At 40.0% G+C, this 17625-nt stretch overlaps 1 protein-coding gene across 4 annotated transcripts in view; it reads left to right on the top strand.

The window, feature by feature from the left end:
- The first annotated feature begins 4038 nt into the window (after window positions 1–4038).
- Window positions 4039–17625, top strand: part of Gabrb2 (gamma-aminobutyric acid type A receptor subunit beta2) — a 219265-nt gene continuing 205678 nt past the window's right edge. Inside the window, exons 1-4 of one of the 4 annotated variants that reach the window (XM_003473348.5) lie at window positions 4039–4816; window positions 5853–6081; window positions 6203–6294; window positions 7291–7358. In XM_003473348.5, the coding sequence (XP_003473396.1) occupies window positions 6005–6081; window positions 6203–6294; window positions 7291–7358 (237 nt within the window). In that variant the 5' untranslated portion in view covers window positions 4039–4816; window positions 5853–6004. Of the gene's footprint in view, window positions 4817–5073; window positions 5249–5514; window positions 6082–6202; window positions 6295–7290; window positions 7359–17625 lie in introns of those variants that run through there. The other 3 variants (XM_003473347.5, XM_063230739.1, XM_063230740.1) reach the window with 3 other exon arrangements.

The following is a 17625-nucleotide window of genomic DNA, read 5'->3' as shown; positions in this document are numbered from 1 at the left end:
CCTTATGTATAAAATTTGATGAAAAATAATTCATTTTTGTAGCCATGTTGTAAGGATTACATATATTACTTTATATAAAGCATTTAGAACAATAATCTAATCATTTAGTATTAGTTCTACTAATACTTTTACATAATAACTTTAAGTTATTCCTGTTGTGTAAGGCTTACTGTGGACCATAGTTATATAGGAACTCAGGGATAACTGTTAGTGTGTTACTGTAAGCTACTGAAGGGGACATAGGATGCAGTGGATATGGAATTCTCATGTCTAATTCAGTGGAGTAAAAATCTTCTTGAGCGATGTGCTCCCAATAAATAATTTATGGCAATTTAGGAAAGATTCCATTTCCAGTTTCTATGAAAGTAAGGTTTTCCAGAAAATTAAGATATTTTTGACTAGCATAAAATTATTTGTTAAGTTTTAAATGACTCTAAGCATATCCTGAAGCACATGAAAAAAAAAGTACATCCATGTATGAAATATGTGATAAGGTTGTTTAAAATGCATTCATGTATAAGATTTGTGATAAGGTTAACACAGTTCTTATTTTTACATTACAATAGACTTGGGGAGCATATATTTAGTAACACTTTATTAGGAGGTAGCAAGTTTATAGTATTGTACTTACTGCAAATAATAGGCAAATACTTATACTGTGTTTTTATCTGCATGTCATTTCTGAATTTTTCCATCCTAACAAAATTCTAATCAATGTTCAAAGCTAAGAGAACCATTATTCATTTTGGAAATAATAAAAAATTCAAATGTTCCAATGATTCAATGAAACACAGGTCCCCATTCCATGAGAACCAAATCTGTACAGGTCGGGAGGGACTCCTTGAAGCTGAGGAAAAGACACTTTCCATACTTGTTCAGCAATAGGTGACAGACTCTTAGAATATCTACCCACAAAATATTCCCTGAAATATGTAGATATCCACAGACAGAATCATGATAGCAGATACACAAGGTGGCTTATATTTTGGAATTTATATCATGAGTATGTGATAACTATTCAAAAATTTAAAAACTTTTTAAAGGATTTAATAAAGGTAACTGATTCATCTCTTCCCAACTATTATTTATCCTTGGCTTTGGTAACACGGCAATGGTTCTCTTAAATTTGGGTTCCATCCTAACTTGAGCCTCCTGATGACTTTGACTTCCTTTACCAGAAGTTTCTTGCAAAGAGCCTCTGGACTTTAGAATCATAAAATACATACTCACTTATTAAAAAACACAGGTCTTTATATCATTGTATTCTGGAATACAGCAATAAGTAAAGAAAGAGCACATTTTTAAAACTAAATTTCTGTGGGAGAATAAAATATGTAAAAATTTAAAGCAGACAAAGGAAATACTGTGTCAGGGTGGAATATCCACATTCTGTTGGCTCCAGCCCAGCTCTCAATTCTTAGCTTCAGGTACATACAGCAAAATGCCCAGGTACCTTGTATTCCTAGCACGCATTCAACATGACCAAACTCTATGTGTCATCTCTATCAATTTTCCTCTACCACCACCACTGAGCTACTGAAACTCGAAATATGTGAGTCATCCTTGAATCCTTTTCAAACCTCTTTCTCTGTATTCCATCTGTCACAAAGGTTAGCTAGTTCTCCCATATGACTGTAGTCACTTCACTGTCACTGTGATAATTTGGGACAACATCATCTCCCCCTTGGAGGCTTGCAGTTGCTTCCTTACAGATCCCCCACAGACATGACTATCTTCACTGACTGGTAGGACTGAAACTCATTTCTCATACTCCTGCTTCAACCCATCCATAGTCCCCAGCTGCTTCTGTCCAGCTCTTCCCCCTGCATTAATAGATTCCCTTACTCTGGTCTTCCAGTCTTATCACACTGTTCCTTAATTCTTTATACCCAGAACAGTTTCAGATTAGAAATACTTGGAACACTTCTTTACCAAGTGTTGTTATCAGAGTAGTTGATCTTTCGCATTCCATCTGAAGCATGATTTCTTCAGGTGAGTTTTACTTACATGGTCAGACTGAGTTACCTGCACCATTTATGGGTTCCAAAATGTTCAGTTTTTTAAATTTGTATCTACAGTTGGCTCTATAATAGCTTTCTTCCAAAGTACAATGTAGATTCTGAGAAGACAAGGATAATGTATGCCATTTCACTGTATCATCACTAGTGCTTGTCAAAAAGTGTTTGGCAGAGAGGAGGTGCTCATTACAGATACATATGAAATAATGAATGAGCATTATACAGGAGACTCATGGCAGATGGCTGATAGCTGTTTTTCTTTTGCTACATAATCAGCTATGACTTTGAAGTATGATCTCCTAAGAGTACTTACACTTTGCCTATTCACTGTACATTGGCTATCTTGGAGCATATTCTCTAACAACTGATACTTCTCCAGAATGCCACAAGATTGTTCCAACTTTTCAGTTTTCTAGGCTTATCAGCAAAATTTTCTTGAGAGATGTCCAGAGGTGATTTGGCTTATAATAAAGGCCCATTTTAGGCATAACTCCATTTCAGATGTTTTAACCAGAAAGAATACAAGTTAGAGTTACTAGTAAGAGATATCCTTAAGATGTTACTGCATAGAAAAATAATATTCTTTCATCTTTTCTCATTTTAATTTTAATTTTCTCTGTCTTTAGTAATTCTTTCAATTTTGCGTTGATTTTTTAAAAAAATGTGTGCTTCTTTATTCTCTGTCAACTCTAACGTAATTGTACCAAACTCACATCCATTTAGTCTGTTTAGATGAATACCACTAAACCTTTTCACTTTCCTACCCATTTGTGCTGTCTTGCTCACTTAAAAGACTGCTAATATTTATTAATCACATGCCAGCGATAAGCATACTTGTATCATTCAACAACATCTTGTGCAGAAGTACTATTTTTTTCTTATTTCCTCCCTCCAAAAGAAAACCGATATTCACAGCAGTTAAATGGCTCTTCCCAGTTAAAACTCATCAAGTATTTGGGGTGGACTTTGGATGCAACTGTTCACTTTCAGTTCCTTTATGCTCTTAATTTGCCCCATGCTATTTTACTTGCTGGGTTGCAAAGTATTTTTTACTTAATTATGCTTTCCTTGCCAATATTCTTCGCATAGTAGATATGCAATATACAGTTCAATATTTACTGGGTCTTTGCTATGATTCTAGATAAAGTGAAAGAAGTTTGTTCAATCAACCCAAACTAAAATGGGCCTAAGTAGAAGATGCTGATAGTGCAGAAGATAAAGCATGAGTAGCTAACAGATGGCAAGCCCTGATTTGAAATATTTTAGGGGTAAGGGGTAAGAGATATTTAGGGGTAAGGAAATTTCCTAAGTCTTCATTTGTGTACTAAAGACTCTGCTTTTGTAAATTCTCTAGCTACACTTTTGATAATTAACCCTCTCCACTTCATCATAGTCAACTTGCATAAGGGATTTCCCTTGTGTCTAAGAGTAAAGAAAAAGAGAAGAAAATAGCAATTTGCCTTGGCCACCGATCTGTAACTCAAGCCCTGTGCCTATGGCTAGTGTAGATAGACAGGGACACCCCTGTGCCCTGCGTGTTTATATTGGGGTAGGTTCCTACAAGTGCCAAGCCTGGAACAGCGCCACGCTGTAGAGGTGCACTGTGTTTCTGGGGCTGTTTACCTGTCTCTAGAAGCGGGAGATTCCCTTAGCCAAAGCAGGCAACTCTCCCTACTCATCTTCTGTCCTAGGAAGCTTTCAGATTCCAACCCTCCTGCTCTCACACTGCCCTTGGGATCATCTTCCTAAACTGCTCGCAAGTGCTCCCCCCCCCCATCAAGGCGTGGGAGGTGAGAGGTTATCGCGAGGTGCCTGGAGCCTGAGCAGCCCCAGGTGCTGCAGAGACCCCCAGGCCAACCACCAAGCCGACCCGACCCACGGCCCCTCCTCTTCACAGAGAACCGCGGGACCAAGCCCGTGCGGTCCGCGCGCTGCTCTGTTCCCAAGCCTAGGCGGGCGGTAGCGTGGAGCTGGCTGCTGTCAGTGACTCTCGGAGTCGCGGTGGTCCCGCTTCTGGTTAGGAACGCTGCCTGTCGAGTGAAGTCCTGGTTTCCCCTCTCTCCACCTGGTGACCTTCAGCAAGCTCCCCAGCTTTGATAGGGATACGCCAGTTTCTAGACCCTAAAAAATTGGGCCACTGAGCGGATTGTTAAAAGCAAGGGCTGTTGTAAGAATTAATGAACGTATCACCCGGGAAGATAGAGGAGCTCAGTTACTGTGGCAGCGATTAAGGACAGTAGCAGGAGGCCAGCATGGAAGACTGGCTCAGGCTTTTCCTGTGCTTCTCTGGGGCGGGGCGGGGCGGGGGTGTTGAGACGGGGACACTTGTCCCCTTTGCCCTTTGTTAAATCCCCTCGGTCAGGCTTGGTCAGCCCCAGTCCCGGTGGTCTCTGGCGCCTCCCGCCAGCCCCTCCCGAGACTTCTTTCAGCGGAGAGGGAAACGTTTCTTTTGTGATTTGAGTCTCAATTTTTCTTTTCCCTTTCCTCATCCCAAGCCTGTCGCCTTCCCACCCGTTTGCCCTAGTGAGCCGGGTCTCACAGGAGGGAAAGGGCCAGTCTCCCAACCCCGGGCTCTGGAAGGCAAGCCAGGACCAGGTGGCAGGAGACCCCGGGAGATCGGGGGCCTCGGGCAGTCGTGGGGCTCCATCTTCCTCGCGCCTCCTTCTAGGACCGCCTGGGGCTGGTCATCCATAGGCACAGCCCGAAGCGCAGGGCGCCCTGCTCTCCAGGACCCGGCACCCGGCACCCCAGCGCCTGGCGAGCTCGGCTGGAGTTGGTGGCCGGCGCGGGCCCGCGAGGTAAGAGGGCTGCGGCGGGGCCGGTCCTGCAGGTGTGCGCGCGGGGCGCGCGCGTCCGGGGGTCGCGGGGCGGGCTAGGGCGCGCCCCACCCCCGCCACCTGCGCTGACCGCAGGGGGCCGCTGCCCACGCCCTCGCGGAGCCCGCACCTGTGCTGGGGCGCCCGTCAGCTGCAGCCCTCACGCCTCCGCGTCCCATCGCCCCCTCAGCCCAACCCCACCCTGCCCACAGATAATTTCCAATGCAGAATCGGAGCAGGACCTGGAGAGGCAGCCTCGCCTTTCTGCTCCCCTCGCCCCCTCCCCCGCCTGCTATAAATAACCGGGACTAGCGGGTCAGGCACGTCACACAGCCAGAAACCAGGACCCTGAGGTGTGCTTCTCTGGGAATAGGGGGCAAAGGGCGAGGAGGAGGAGGAGAGAGGAAATCGCTCGTGAGTAAAGAAAAACTTGCTCCTCGACTCCTAGAAAAGACCTGGCATCATTTTATCTTTTTTCTATCCCTTTCTTCCTTTACTCTGCTTTTCTTTCTTATTCCCCGCGCCCTGTCCCGAATCCACCGGGCTGCTCAGCTCTGTACCCCTCGCCGTCCTCGTTTCCCCCTCTTCCGCCCGGCCCCCGCCCCTCGCACCCCCATCCTCCCTCCCCCGCGTCGCCCCAGGCAGGGGATGCTGTTGGCCAAGAAAATAAAGTTCACACTCCTCGCCCAGTCAGCCTGCCTGGACTATCGGCGGGCTTGCAGGCGCTCATGTTCTGCACCTTACACCTGCTCGCCCCAAAATTCTTAATCTGGTTTTGCATATTTAGGAGGACGCACACACACACACCCAAAAAACCACAACTCGTGAGGTGCAAAACTGCCTCCTGCAACTACCAAAACTTAGCAGATGCTGTAATTGTTTTTGTCTTAAGGAAAGGACAACACAGATTTTACTCTGAATGCTCTTGTGGGTGTATCTTTTTATATTCTTTAAAAATGCATATATTATACCTATCTGCTTTTCCCTTTTCCCCTTTAATTTTCTTTTTTTAAACAAGGAAATCTACTTGGTCCCCGGCAGCCGCCGCTGCCCCTTTGATGTTTTGGTACGCCGTGCGCATGCGCCTCACAGTAGAATTACTGCACTGGGAAGACTAAGTTGGATCTCGTTTCTTCAGCGAAACCCTCAACCCCAGGAAAAACTAAAGGGATGTGGAGAGTCCGGAAAAGGGGTTACTTTGGGATTTGGTCATTTCCCTTAATAATCGCCGCTGTCTGCGCACAAAGGTAAGTGTCTTTTCCCTTTTTCACTTGAGCTGTCTGCATACCTCTGTGAGCAGAGAGGCTGAAGATGCCCTGTGTGCTCGCTTCCTTATTGATGCCTGTTTATTGTCATTTCTTTCTTCAGTGTCAATGACCCTAGTAATATGTCGCTGGTTAAAGAGACGGTGGATAGACTACTGAAAGGCTATGACATTCGTCTGAGACCAGATTTTGGAGGTAATGGGATTGCCTTGCAAATAAGAAACAGCCCAGTTCTGGCTGATGCTCAGCTTTCTCTGGGGCTTTGTGTGCGCTCTCTTCCCTCTCCCTGGTTGTGGGTGCATGTGGTGTGCTGAATATCTCCCTGTTTTTCCACACTGAGAAACTGATCCAAACTTAAGCTGGCTTGTTACTGTTGGACTCTTTAAAGGTTGTTCAGAGACCATCAAATTAGGTTATTACTCTCGTTGGCTTTACTGTGGCAAATCCTTTGCTTCACTGTCTTTGTTGAGATGCGAACCCATTAAGTTTAGTGAGTGGTGTGCCTAGAGAATGTGTCTCATAGAAGACCGTGGTGAATATTTTGGAGGACAAAATGTGCAGGCAATTGGTTGAAAGGTGGCATTAACCCCCAGTACCCGCCTACTTTGGAATAGTTGCTCTGGCCATGGTTTAAAGTGGCTGATGTCTGGATACTGTCTTGTCCTTCAAGCCTCAGCATGGGGTGAAAAGACAGGAGGACTGGGGGGGGGATGGGCGGGAGATGGCTGAGGAAAATGCACATCTTTGCAGCTCTGCTAAACATGCAAATGTGCCTATTTAATTTTTCTTCAGACTCTTAGGGAACACAAAGAGTTAAAACTTTCCCATAGGAGGGGGTTGGGAAGGAATGAGGCTGAAGGCTTTTTTGAGAATACTTATAAAAATCCCTTGGGGTGGAAAAATTCTTGTGATACTGAGAGGTGTGTGTGTGTGTGTGTGTATGTATGTATGTATTCACACGCTGAGACTTCTCACACGTGTGGACGGAGCCTGACTCCCTTGCCACCACCACATGTGTGGGCATACTCAATAGAGCAGTTCCTAGAAGAGTGATCACCCAAAGGATCAGGGAAGGGAAGCATTTGAGGATTAGTAATGGAGAGAAGTTTGGGGAGTCCCATGCCTGGGGACAACTCTTGTTAGAGTGCCTAACTTCTGAGAAGTCACATGGCTGACCATCTTGGCTTGCAGGTCCTCCTGTGGCTGTGGGAATGAACATTGACATTGCCAGCATCGATATGGTTTCTGAAGTCAATATGGTGAGTTACAGAGGTCTCTGCTGTTTCTCAAAGACCTGAGTTTGGGGACTGAGCGGAGGAGGGACCCAACTAGCTGGGGTGGAGTATGCATAAATATATATATGAAGTGGGGGAAAGGGCAGGGAATTCTGCTTTGGAATTTCGTATTCCAGGTTGCAGAGTTGGCTTTTGTTCTTCAAAATTATCCAACTGGTTCTGTTGCTTGTGTCTTGGTGTAGAGTGAGTAAAATGTGTCACGTGATCACGTGTAAAATGGAGCCACATGGTGGAGACCCTCTGTAGAAGCACCTTGCCTTTAAGACTAGAAAATTCACTTCATCAAGTGATTTCTCTGGCTTGAGGTTAGGTCAGGGATATGAGACAATTTTATTTAAGAAAAAATTTGTTTAACAGAGATTATAACCTTTGAAATAAATGTTAAGGAGATTAAATAAATGACCCAGGAATACCTGTGTCCACTTGTTGCTTTTTGGAAATCACCACTTTGTAGTTAATGACAAACTTCCTCAGCCCCATTGATGTAAAACTCCTTTAACCCCTTTTGCTTACCAATATAATTAAACCTGCCCCCGAATTCCAGAAAGCAAGCTCAGTCTCATGTGTCATCTCTGTTTATTTTTGCAGTGATATTCATTATGTGTCCTAAGCCTGCATAGTTTATTGATGACTGCCCTCCTAATAGCTACCTCCTTAGACTCAGGGCAAATACTAGTAGAATAAACCTGTGTTCCTCATCTGGGAAGCACTTGTGGGGGGTTTGCTTCATGCAGGAGCGCCCCCTGCTGCCCATGTTGGATCACTGCAGACGTGTATCTCAATGACAAGTGTCCTGGATTCCCCACTTGGAGCGTTTCTCCAGTGACTTTAATATTCTTTTTGTTGTTAGTTTTCTATTTGGAAAAGTCCCTGAAATTAAATCACAGCTTAGTGTCAGTGTCAAGTGTTGTTTTCAATTCTGATAGCTTACATCACTTTTCAGAATAGTGTGTTATGATATTATTCTACCTAAAAAATGGGTGATAAATTAAAGAAGGCAGTGTATATGAGCTTCTCTGAAAATGCTTCCAAGTCATCCATTAAAACTTAAAACTTAGGACACGTATTAATTAACTTAAGAGGCCCATGGCACTAGATTTAGGGTGTGCTGTTACCATCACTTAAGTTTTCATGTTCCTACACTTCAAAAAAGAAGGAAACTCAAATAACCAGTGTACCCCTCAGATCAGTAGATAATCTGGAGGTATCTTAAGATTCTTAAGCATTTTCTGAAAATTCAAATATTTCATTAATGTTTAATGATATAACTCTTCTTGTATTCTTAGTATCTGGAAAAATTATGATTGTATAGGATGTAAATATAGACTATAGACCATGATTTAACCTGTGTATAGGATAATTCAGGACAACATGTTATGAGACTCCCCTATGTGGATAATGTTCCTTTTTAATAAGTTACTTTCCCAGATAAACAAGCATTTGCTCTTGTGGGGTTTGAGAGGTCTTTACCAGTTTATATTTGAATTCTACATAAATATAGAAAATGTCCTAATGTATGTGCCTCCAAAGCCCTAAGTACTTCTATTTAAAATGTGTTGGTAAAAGCAAAGTTATATTGAAACCATGTGTGGTTCTTCATTTCTCACATGTACTAGAATCAGAATTTATTCCCTTTCTGTTTTTCTTTATTTACATTCTTTCTTTTCTCTCAATTTCATTTCAAGTTTTACTACTTACAAGTATTCAGACTGTCACCACAGTGGTATTTTCTCGAAATAAATTAAGACAAAGTTGGAATTCAGAAAGGCAATCAAGAGGTGACTAGAGTTTACTGTAGTAGGTTATCCAAGAACTTAGATGTATTATATCAAACAATATTTCTGGGGCTAGAGTTTTTGTTGTTCTGAAGTCTGTTCATTTTTCCCAGCATGTGACATTTTTGAAGAGGTATTTGTGGTGGATACAAATGCCAAGAGCTGCTAGTCAAAATATAGATCAAGCTAAGGCAAGGTGTCATTATTTAAAGCTATTTACTGTGGCTGAAAAATCATGGGATGTTGAAAGTGCAAAAATAAATGTCAGTTTGTAAGTGGGACAGCATTACAGCATTAATTATTAGAACCAAGTGTTAAAAATTCCAAGCCAGTTTCCTTTCTTATCCTCATGCTAATTCATGGATTTGTCCAACCACAGTTTAACTTGTTGAAAAACTAACTTTTATTTAATCTAGAAATGGGAATGATCATGAGTTGTTGGCACAAAGCCAGTTTTCCTAGGTGTGTTAGCTTGTTTTTCAATATAGTATTTGTTTTGAAGCAACAGAAGAATAATTAGTACCTACATAAAAGAAGATATTCCTGTATATTATCCATTGTATTCATGTCTTAAAGTGTTAGGATCATTTGGTTAGATTTATTTTCTAAAAATGGTGGATTGGATATTTAAGGGAAATCTTGAAGTTGATTAATGTATACATTTCTCCCTCATTGTACTGGGTGGACTGAATAATTGTAACTTTTGCTTATTACAGCACATCTTCCTTTGGAGAATTGTAGGAAATAGACCATTTAAATTATCTTTGACTAATTTGTACTGAAAGAATAAATGTCCCTGTCAATGTGATGCTCCTTATAAATGGCAATGACAGAAAGATCCCAACAGAATCAAGAGTCTTGGATGCCAGTTTTACTTCTGATGCTTAGTCATGCTGTGATATTCACATGGAGAGTGGGCTCCATCTTCTCAGCTGCTGCTGAACAGTAGTCTAATTTACCTATGTTAGTGGTGACCAGTACTAGTAAAGTGATATATGTAAACATCTTGGTGCTCTGTGAACATTAATGGCCAGGCTAGCACTTCAGAAATCCACTGTCTGCTCCCACTGATGCCTTAGTGTGCTTGGGTTGGTAATGTACCGCTAAGTCTCAGTGTCCTCATGCTTGAAAAGCGAAGGGAGAGGTTGATTTAAAGTTACCTGGGTCTCCCTTGTGGCTTGTAATGTAGCTCTTTTAGTTATAAAGAACTTTCAGGAGAACATGAGCCTTAAGGAAAACAGGAGGAAAATGGCATAGAGTTGTGAGTCCTTAGGAAAGCAGTGATGATATCTAAGTGTTGGTGATGATATCCAGGTACTGTCACTCAGCGGAGACTCAGTGAAAATGCTCTTGAGCAGTAGTTTGTCTTTGGAATGAAATATATTTAGATGCCTTGATTAAATTGGCAGGAATCTTTTTGTTAAAATTCTTTGATGAGAAGTGCATTTTAAGATTCAAATTTGGCTCTGAGGATTAAGGACCAAAATAGCTTTCTCTTCATTTAAAGCAGATTCTTCTCTATCTTGAAACAACGTATTTGCCAACCAAAGAGTGAAGCAATATTTCACTTTTGAGGAAAGAATTCTAGTAAACACATACACAAATTACCTTTTTTACGAAATGGCAAATGGAGAAAAGTACTGCCATTTTTTTTTTTAAAAAAACAGATGTTTCTTGCATCACCAGCTGCACAGTTTAAAATTCCAGTCAACAGATACTTAGCAGGCTCTGTGAGCCAGGATGTGTAAGGTCTCCTAGATCGCAGTGAATGAGACCAGCCTTTCCCCAACCTCATGAAACATAAAATCTAGATGCCCTTACTATTCTGAATTCCACCCTACCTCTTATTATTCTTCTGTTTAGCTTAAGTCTCGTGGTTTCCCTAAAACCATTTCTGAGCAGCCCAGTAGGTGTGGAGTCTCTCACCTACCCATTCCTTTGTCACTTATTTGGTACTTGGTGTTTCAAGATGCTTTGTATGTTACAGCAATTGCATCTTTTAACCTGTTTGCTGATTACATCTAGACAAGTCAAAGCATCTCCTCCAGTGTGGGAATGCCACAGATATTTAATGAAAATCTCATTTCATAGCTGTAATCTGTCTCTTTTTGTCATACACTATGTATGTGGGGAAACGGAGCATGGAATCATTGTGCTTGATTTCAACACATTCAATATTTAAAACAACAATGTAACGTCAGAAGTGCTTTGAAGAGGACATACATATATGGAGGATAGCAGGATAAGCTATTAATGCATCACAAAGAAATTGAATTGGTGACGAAGAAGGTTATGGCTTTGTGGATAAATGTTCCAAGAAGAGAAAAGTGGTGTACAGGAAGATACAGCTCTGGAAAAAAATGACATTGGGAGTTTGTAAGTAGTTTCTTGAAGTGGGAGTGAGGAGCTGAAAGAATTAGAGTTCAAATCCTAGTGATCAAACTTTGAAGACCAATTGTATAACTTACTCAGGAGTTTTAACTTTTTCTACCAAAGACAGTAGGGACTTATGAAAGGATGTCAATGCACAGGTTCACACTTCTGGAAGATGTTTCAGTGGTGTAGTAGGTGTACTGAAATGAAGGGCAACCTAAGGTTGGGAGATAAGTCGAAATCTACAGAGAGATCAGGCAGACCAGACAAACTGCCTACAGTAGACCATACAAGGTCAGGGTATTTACGAAGTGGAAGTGACAGGACTGAGTGGATCCTGACTTTCTCATTTTGTCATTGATTAACACAGCATGGAGGGTAAAGCTATCATTTTAGATGCTTAGTTCAGTTTGGGAAATGTTGATTTTTCTATGCACATGGAACCACCCAGTGGAGATAACCAACCAGTTAATAATGGGAAAATCTAGGTCCACAGCCAAGGAGGAGATCATGAAGAGAGGGGTGGACCTGCGCATTGTCAGCATCTAAGTGGTGCTTAGAACTATATATAGAATTCTCAAGTTTTAAAGAGTCAAAAGATCAAATAGAAATGAAATGAATAAAAGAAAAAAAGGAAAAGACAGCTAAGGATGGAGACCTTGTGAGCAAGTGTAATCTAAGTGGAAAATTGAAAAGGAAGCCACAAAAGAGATTCTAAGTATCTTGGTAGCAGGCAGAGTTATCGTGAGGGCTTCCAGACAATCTTAGAGGTTGATGCACGTAGAGTTAGAAAGGGGAAGAAATGGCCAGCAGCCCAGATGCTATGGGAATCACTTCAAATAAGTAGTGAGAGCAAAATAAAAGATAGAAAAAAAAGGAACTAGGAAAGTATTTCTTTCACAACTGGGAAGGGAAACAAGTGAGGTGTAGAGCTGGGGAGGGGAAAGCAGGAGAGCGTACCAAAAGAATTAACATATGTTATACACATGTACCAATCTTGCACAAAAAACGTGAACATATATTACACGTGTACTAACGATACAACTTTTGAATGTAAGTTCAAGAGGAGGATTAGTACTGGGAGACTACATTTTTGAACAGTTTAGATCTGGAAATATATGGAGAAGGGGGAATTGTGGAAAGGAGGAATATGTAATTTTGGAGGAGAAACAGCCTTTACAGGGAACGAGTTAAACATTTCAGGTGAGCAGTAGCAGGGCAGGAAGCTATTTCTTGTTCGAAGACCAGCCTGCTTTCTATGACACAGGAGACATTTTCTGTTGAGTTAGAGGACATTACAACTGGCTGTTGTGGAGAATAGGTAAGTGAGGTCCCCGAGCAAGCCTGAAGAGGGTGAAGATCTGTGAACACGCAGAGACCACAGGCAGGCTTCTTTATAAACAAATGACACTTCTCAGCACTCCTTCGCACTGCTGCCAAGCTCTCTCTTCGTTTTCTTCTTCTGTTCCTCTACTCTATCTCCTGTTCCTCTTCCACTTGTAAATTGTTCAGTAATCTTCATCATGATGATCATCATCTTCATCATCATCAGTTACCTAAATAAAATACAATAATTTTAGCTGATTATTGAGTCCTCAGCTTTATACTATATTAATGCCATCCTCTCAGTTGAAATTCCTGTAATAATTGAAGTTGCTACAATCAACTTATTAAACATGAAACCTTGGGGCCCAGGAGGCTAAGTGACTTTTTCAAGGTCACACGAGTAGCGAGTAACTGCCTTCACATCCCTAGTTCTCAGCATTTGGTTATGCTGTACTTTTAAATATAGCACAGCTTCATTTTTTTTATCATTTTCATTCTATGAGGATTCTGTTTGATTGTAACTTTTGCTTTATCCTCAAGTTTTAAAGAGTGAAAAGGTCAAATAAAAGCAAACCTTCGTTTCTAGTGCCTCTTCTTCTCTATAAAACATCCTAATTTTATTCAAATGATTCTTTCAAGTAGGTGCCTTATTCAGTGCATATTAAATACAAGATGTGGTCTCCATCCTGAGGAACTTACATTTCATATGTATTGAGCACAGTTTGAACTAAGCAATAAAGGAAGATTTATGTAAGATTTTACAAAGCTGAGGCTATTGCTTTTGTCATAATTTCTTTCATTCATCGTAAATGGGTGCCATTTGTTAACTTGTCTAATAATTTTTCTACTGCTTTAGCAAAATCTGTCAGATAATCATCAAGATCCATAATTTATGGTAAATAACTGCCATAAAATGGTGCCTGCTGTGTTCTCAAGAACTTTAGCTTTGTGGTTTAAACAGGTACTTTGTGAAAAGATTGCTTTCATTCGTTTCTTCTAGTATTGAGACCTCTTTTTCATCTCAAGATTTTGGAGTGTTTTTGTTGTTGTTGTTGTTTTGTTTTGTTTTGTTTTTTGTTTTCTTTGGTTGAGAGTAAGTGTGCTTTCTGAGCTTTTTTGCTGCAAATAATTCTCTAAAGGTCCCTGCTTGCTCCTCTTTCCCAATACTTTCTGTATCTTGCTTATCTAATAAAAATGTAGTAAAGTTTACATCTCTAGCAAACTTATTTCATCTACTTTTAAACAATTAGGTCATTTCCCTGTGTGGAAAGCTGCCTTGTGTACTGTGAGGGTAACATTTTTGTTTCTACTCACTAGACGCTGTGGTGCCCCCAGAATTTTGAATATCAGAAATCTCTCTAGAAATTGTTAGGTATCAACCTTGAGAATCTTTGGAGTTAAGAGTACTGTTATGCTTTTGTTCCCAAAGAAGTAAACAGAAAGCGATGTTTTTACTGAGTAGTAGTTTTATGCTTAATCTTTGGTTTCATTTATATTTTGGTTGTAAGAAAAACAAAGAATATATGAATAACCACATTCTCATCATTTTATTAAAATTGTTTTAATTCTTCTACATTACATGCAGGCTCATGTGTATTTTCTTATTTAAATTTTGCAGTGTACTGTTATTATATCAATAAAATATTATACTATCCATTTTAATTCAACTGATGAGACATTTTTACAATTGTATTATTTAAAAATGCATAGCACTAGTACTGCCATTGTAGACTTCTATGTAGTTTTTATGTTTTTTTCTATGATCTCCTATAACTCTGAAAACATATAAATGTATTGGCAATTTCATTTTTATTCATTATTTATATTTTCAAAAAAGGAATCTATTAGTCATTTTTTACTTTATTAGTCATAATTCTAGCCACAGATTATTTGCAGATAAGAATCCCAATATTTACTATTACTTATGCACCTTAATAATATACAAAATACAAATGATACACAAAATAGTGCTGAAGTAGCATATAAGTACAAATTTGTGTTTTAGCCTTTATATGTTATTTGACTCATACCTACATAGCTACTTTTCACCCTGTTTCTATCCTGATTTTAATCAGTTTTTCCATAATAATTACATTTGTATGACATAAAAATGTATTGAAGTAAATCACTGAAAAGTAGCAGAATTAGATGGTTATGAGTTTTAAAAGATATAAACAAAAGATTTATGTGTTACATGTATTCATTCATTTTGTTTGGAAAATCGGTATTAAACAAAGAGAAATGAATTTATGTTAGCCTTGCTGTCCCAATTTATACGGGAAAATATGGAGGATGTGTTTGGCCCGCTGGCTTTTGCTGGTGTTCTTTTTGTTAACATTCTATCTGCATCTCCACTGCCAAGTCTCATTTCCTTACTCTATAATTTGGCACCTACTGCCCATTTTCCTGCCAAAAGGTCTTAACTTAGAAGTAATTCGTTGGGCAATGTAATAAATTCTCTTCTAACACAATTGCAACAATTAAATTAATGAAGATTTTAAGGTGAATCTTAGAAACTTACACATATCTTAGAAAAGTAATGTGTGTGTGAGTCATAGAGGAAGATCAGAGATTTTAATGACATCGTTTCCATGCATCCCTGGTGCTAAACACATGCGTGTATGCTCTACAAATGTGAACTGGATTTGCAGGAATAGGTGAGGCGCTGTCATAGGTCAGACTAGCAGGAACTATTATGTGTTAGCTACACTGGCACTGTGCCAATCCAGCCAATTTCAGGTGGTTTTGAAGTAATTCTTACAGGGAGAGGAAGTTTCTTTATGCGATCTGGAAGAAATGATCTTAATTGCCTATGGGAGGAAGGGAAGCTGGAGGCAAGGATTTTCTGGATAGTGGAACAGGAAAATGGTATGTTTCTTAGGTAAAGAACTTAAAATGTTAAGAGTTATATTTTTAGTGTTAATTCTCAAGCTTTTCTGTGGAGGAGAGACAGCTGAGTGTAGTTGGTATTCATATTCTTGAATCTATGCTTAGAATGTGACTTAGTATGTCAAGCACGGGCTTCAAATTTTTGTATTTTAAGAGCTCTGTGGATACTTCTGGTATAGGCGCTTTTGTGTAGGGGGATCACAATTTTAAGAACCCTAATTTACACTGAAATTAGAAGCAAGTATTATCACTAGTAATGAATGGACAACAAATGATCAACGTCTAGTTGTACTAAGTGCTTTTCCAGTGGTAAAGATCTAAGAATACTGACTGAGTGTGCTTTGTAGACAAGATTTCATGGAAGAGAAACAGCTTAAACTGACCAAGAAAGACCTGTCTGTACAGTATGAATAGGGGGAAATAGGGAGAATAGCTGTAGGAGCGTTCATAGATGATATGAAGAAAGCCATTGCATGCTAGCAATGATATATTATATGGATGACATAAAGAAAGCTATTGCAAACTAGCAACAATATATTGCAAAGACAAAAATTTATTACTAAGTCACCTGATGCTACAAATGTGCTATGACCAAGGAAACAGTATTCCCATTTGGGAATCTGGAAGTTGAAGATGAGAAAGGTCATATACTTTCACAGCTGATAAATGCATAAGAATGGTAGGCTGCATATATAGGTAAAACTCACAGAGAAGTGTGCAGAACACATTTGAGTGCTTTGATAGATGTTATGACATGAAAAGTGTGAGGCCTCCTCCTCACAATGAATAAAGATGAAATTAGAAGACATTAAAGGTGAGCATGTAGAAGACAAAACTCATTTTCAGTTCTGATTTTTATTAAGAATGCCACTTAGAATATTCACACTAAATCTATTGGTATATGATGAAAAGACTCATCATTCCATATTTAGGAATTTTGAATAAAGACTCTGTAATGGAGGAAAGGGGAGTTCCTAACATGTTTGTGCTATGAGTAAATAGGTAGTAACTACACCAGTTAGTTAATTTAAGATGTTTGAAAACTATACGGAAATATTGACATTTTAGTAGACGCTTTAGGATAATACCATTTGCCTGTGTTAAAGATGGTAACCTGGCTTCATATCCATCACAGTACTTTTTCATATTTTTAATGCCAGGAAATTGCTACAGGATTGCCTTCTTGTATAGTACTTGTGTCTGCCTTAAGATAGTGCTTGAAGCACATGCTTCAACAGAAGACCTGACTTGCTGAGCATCTGGGGCTTGCTTAGTTCAAGACTAGTAATTGAGGAATAGATGTAAAATCATTGCATAAAAAAGTTTAAATCTTTACCTATTGACTTTTACTTGACTCTTGTGAGTCATTTTTTTATTTCTGTGACAAAATATCTGAGATACTCAACTTATAAAGAAGGAAGACTTCTTTCGGCTTACAGATTCAGGCCCTGGTCACTTGGCCCTGTTGCTTTGGTGGCACAGAATGACATGCTGGAAGCCGGTGGAAGATGAGGCCTGTCTCCCTCATAGCAGAGGACAAGCAAAGGAGAGAGGAAGAATCAGGTGCCTGTATCCTGGAGGTCTCTTCAGGAGCACAGCCTAGTGATCTAACTTCCTCCTGCCCACCCTTCAGTAGTGCCAGAGGCTGGGGACCAAGCCTTTTTGCGTGGGCCTTTAAGAGACATTTTAGAGCCAAACTATACAAACTCTCTTATAATGAAATAACTAGTCTCTAAAAAGCCAGAAATGACTCTGCTATTTTATTTTGAATTTAGATAAAAATGATGTTTACTTCCCCTTCCCTGTGTCTTGCTCTGCCTTTTCTCCATGGCTTGCTCCCCTTCCATTTGCAAATAAAATGACTTTGT

The sequence above is a fragment of the Cavia porcellus genome, unplaced genomic scaffold (genome assembly GCF_034190915.1).
Source record: "Cavia porcellus strain 051 isolate PalLab524CR breed Dunkin Hartley unplaced genomic scaffold, mCavPor4.1 scaffold_19, whole genome shotgun sequence".
NCBI lineage: Eukaryota > Metazoa > Chordata > Mammalia > Rodentia > Caviidae > Cavia > Cavia porcellus.
This window is presented reverse-complemented; position numbering and strand designations above follow the sequence as displayed.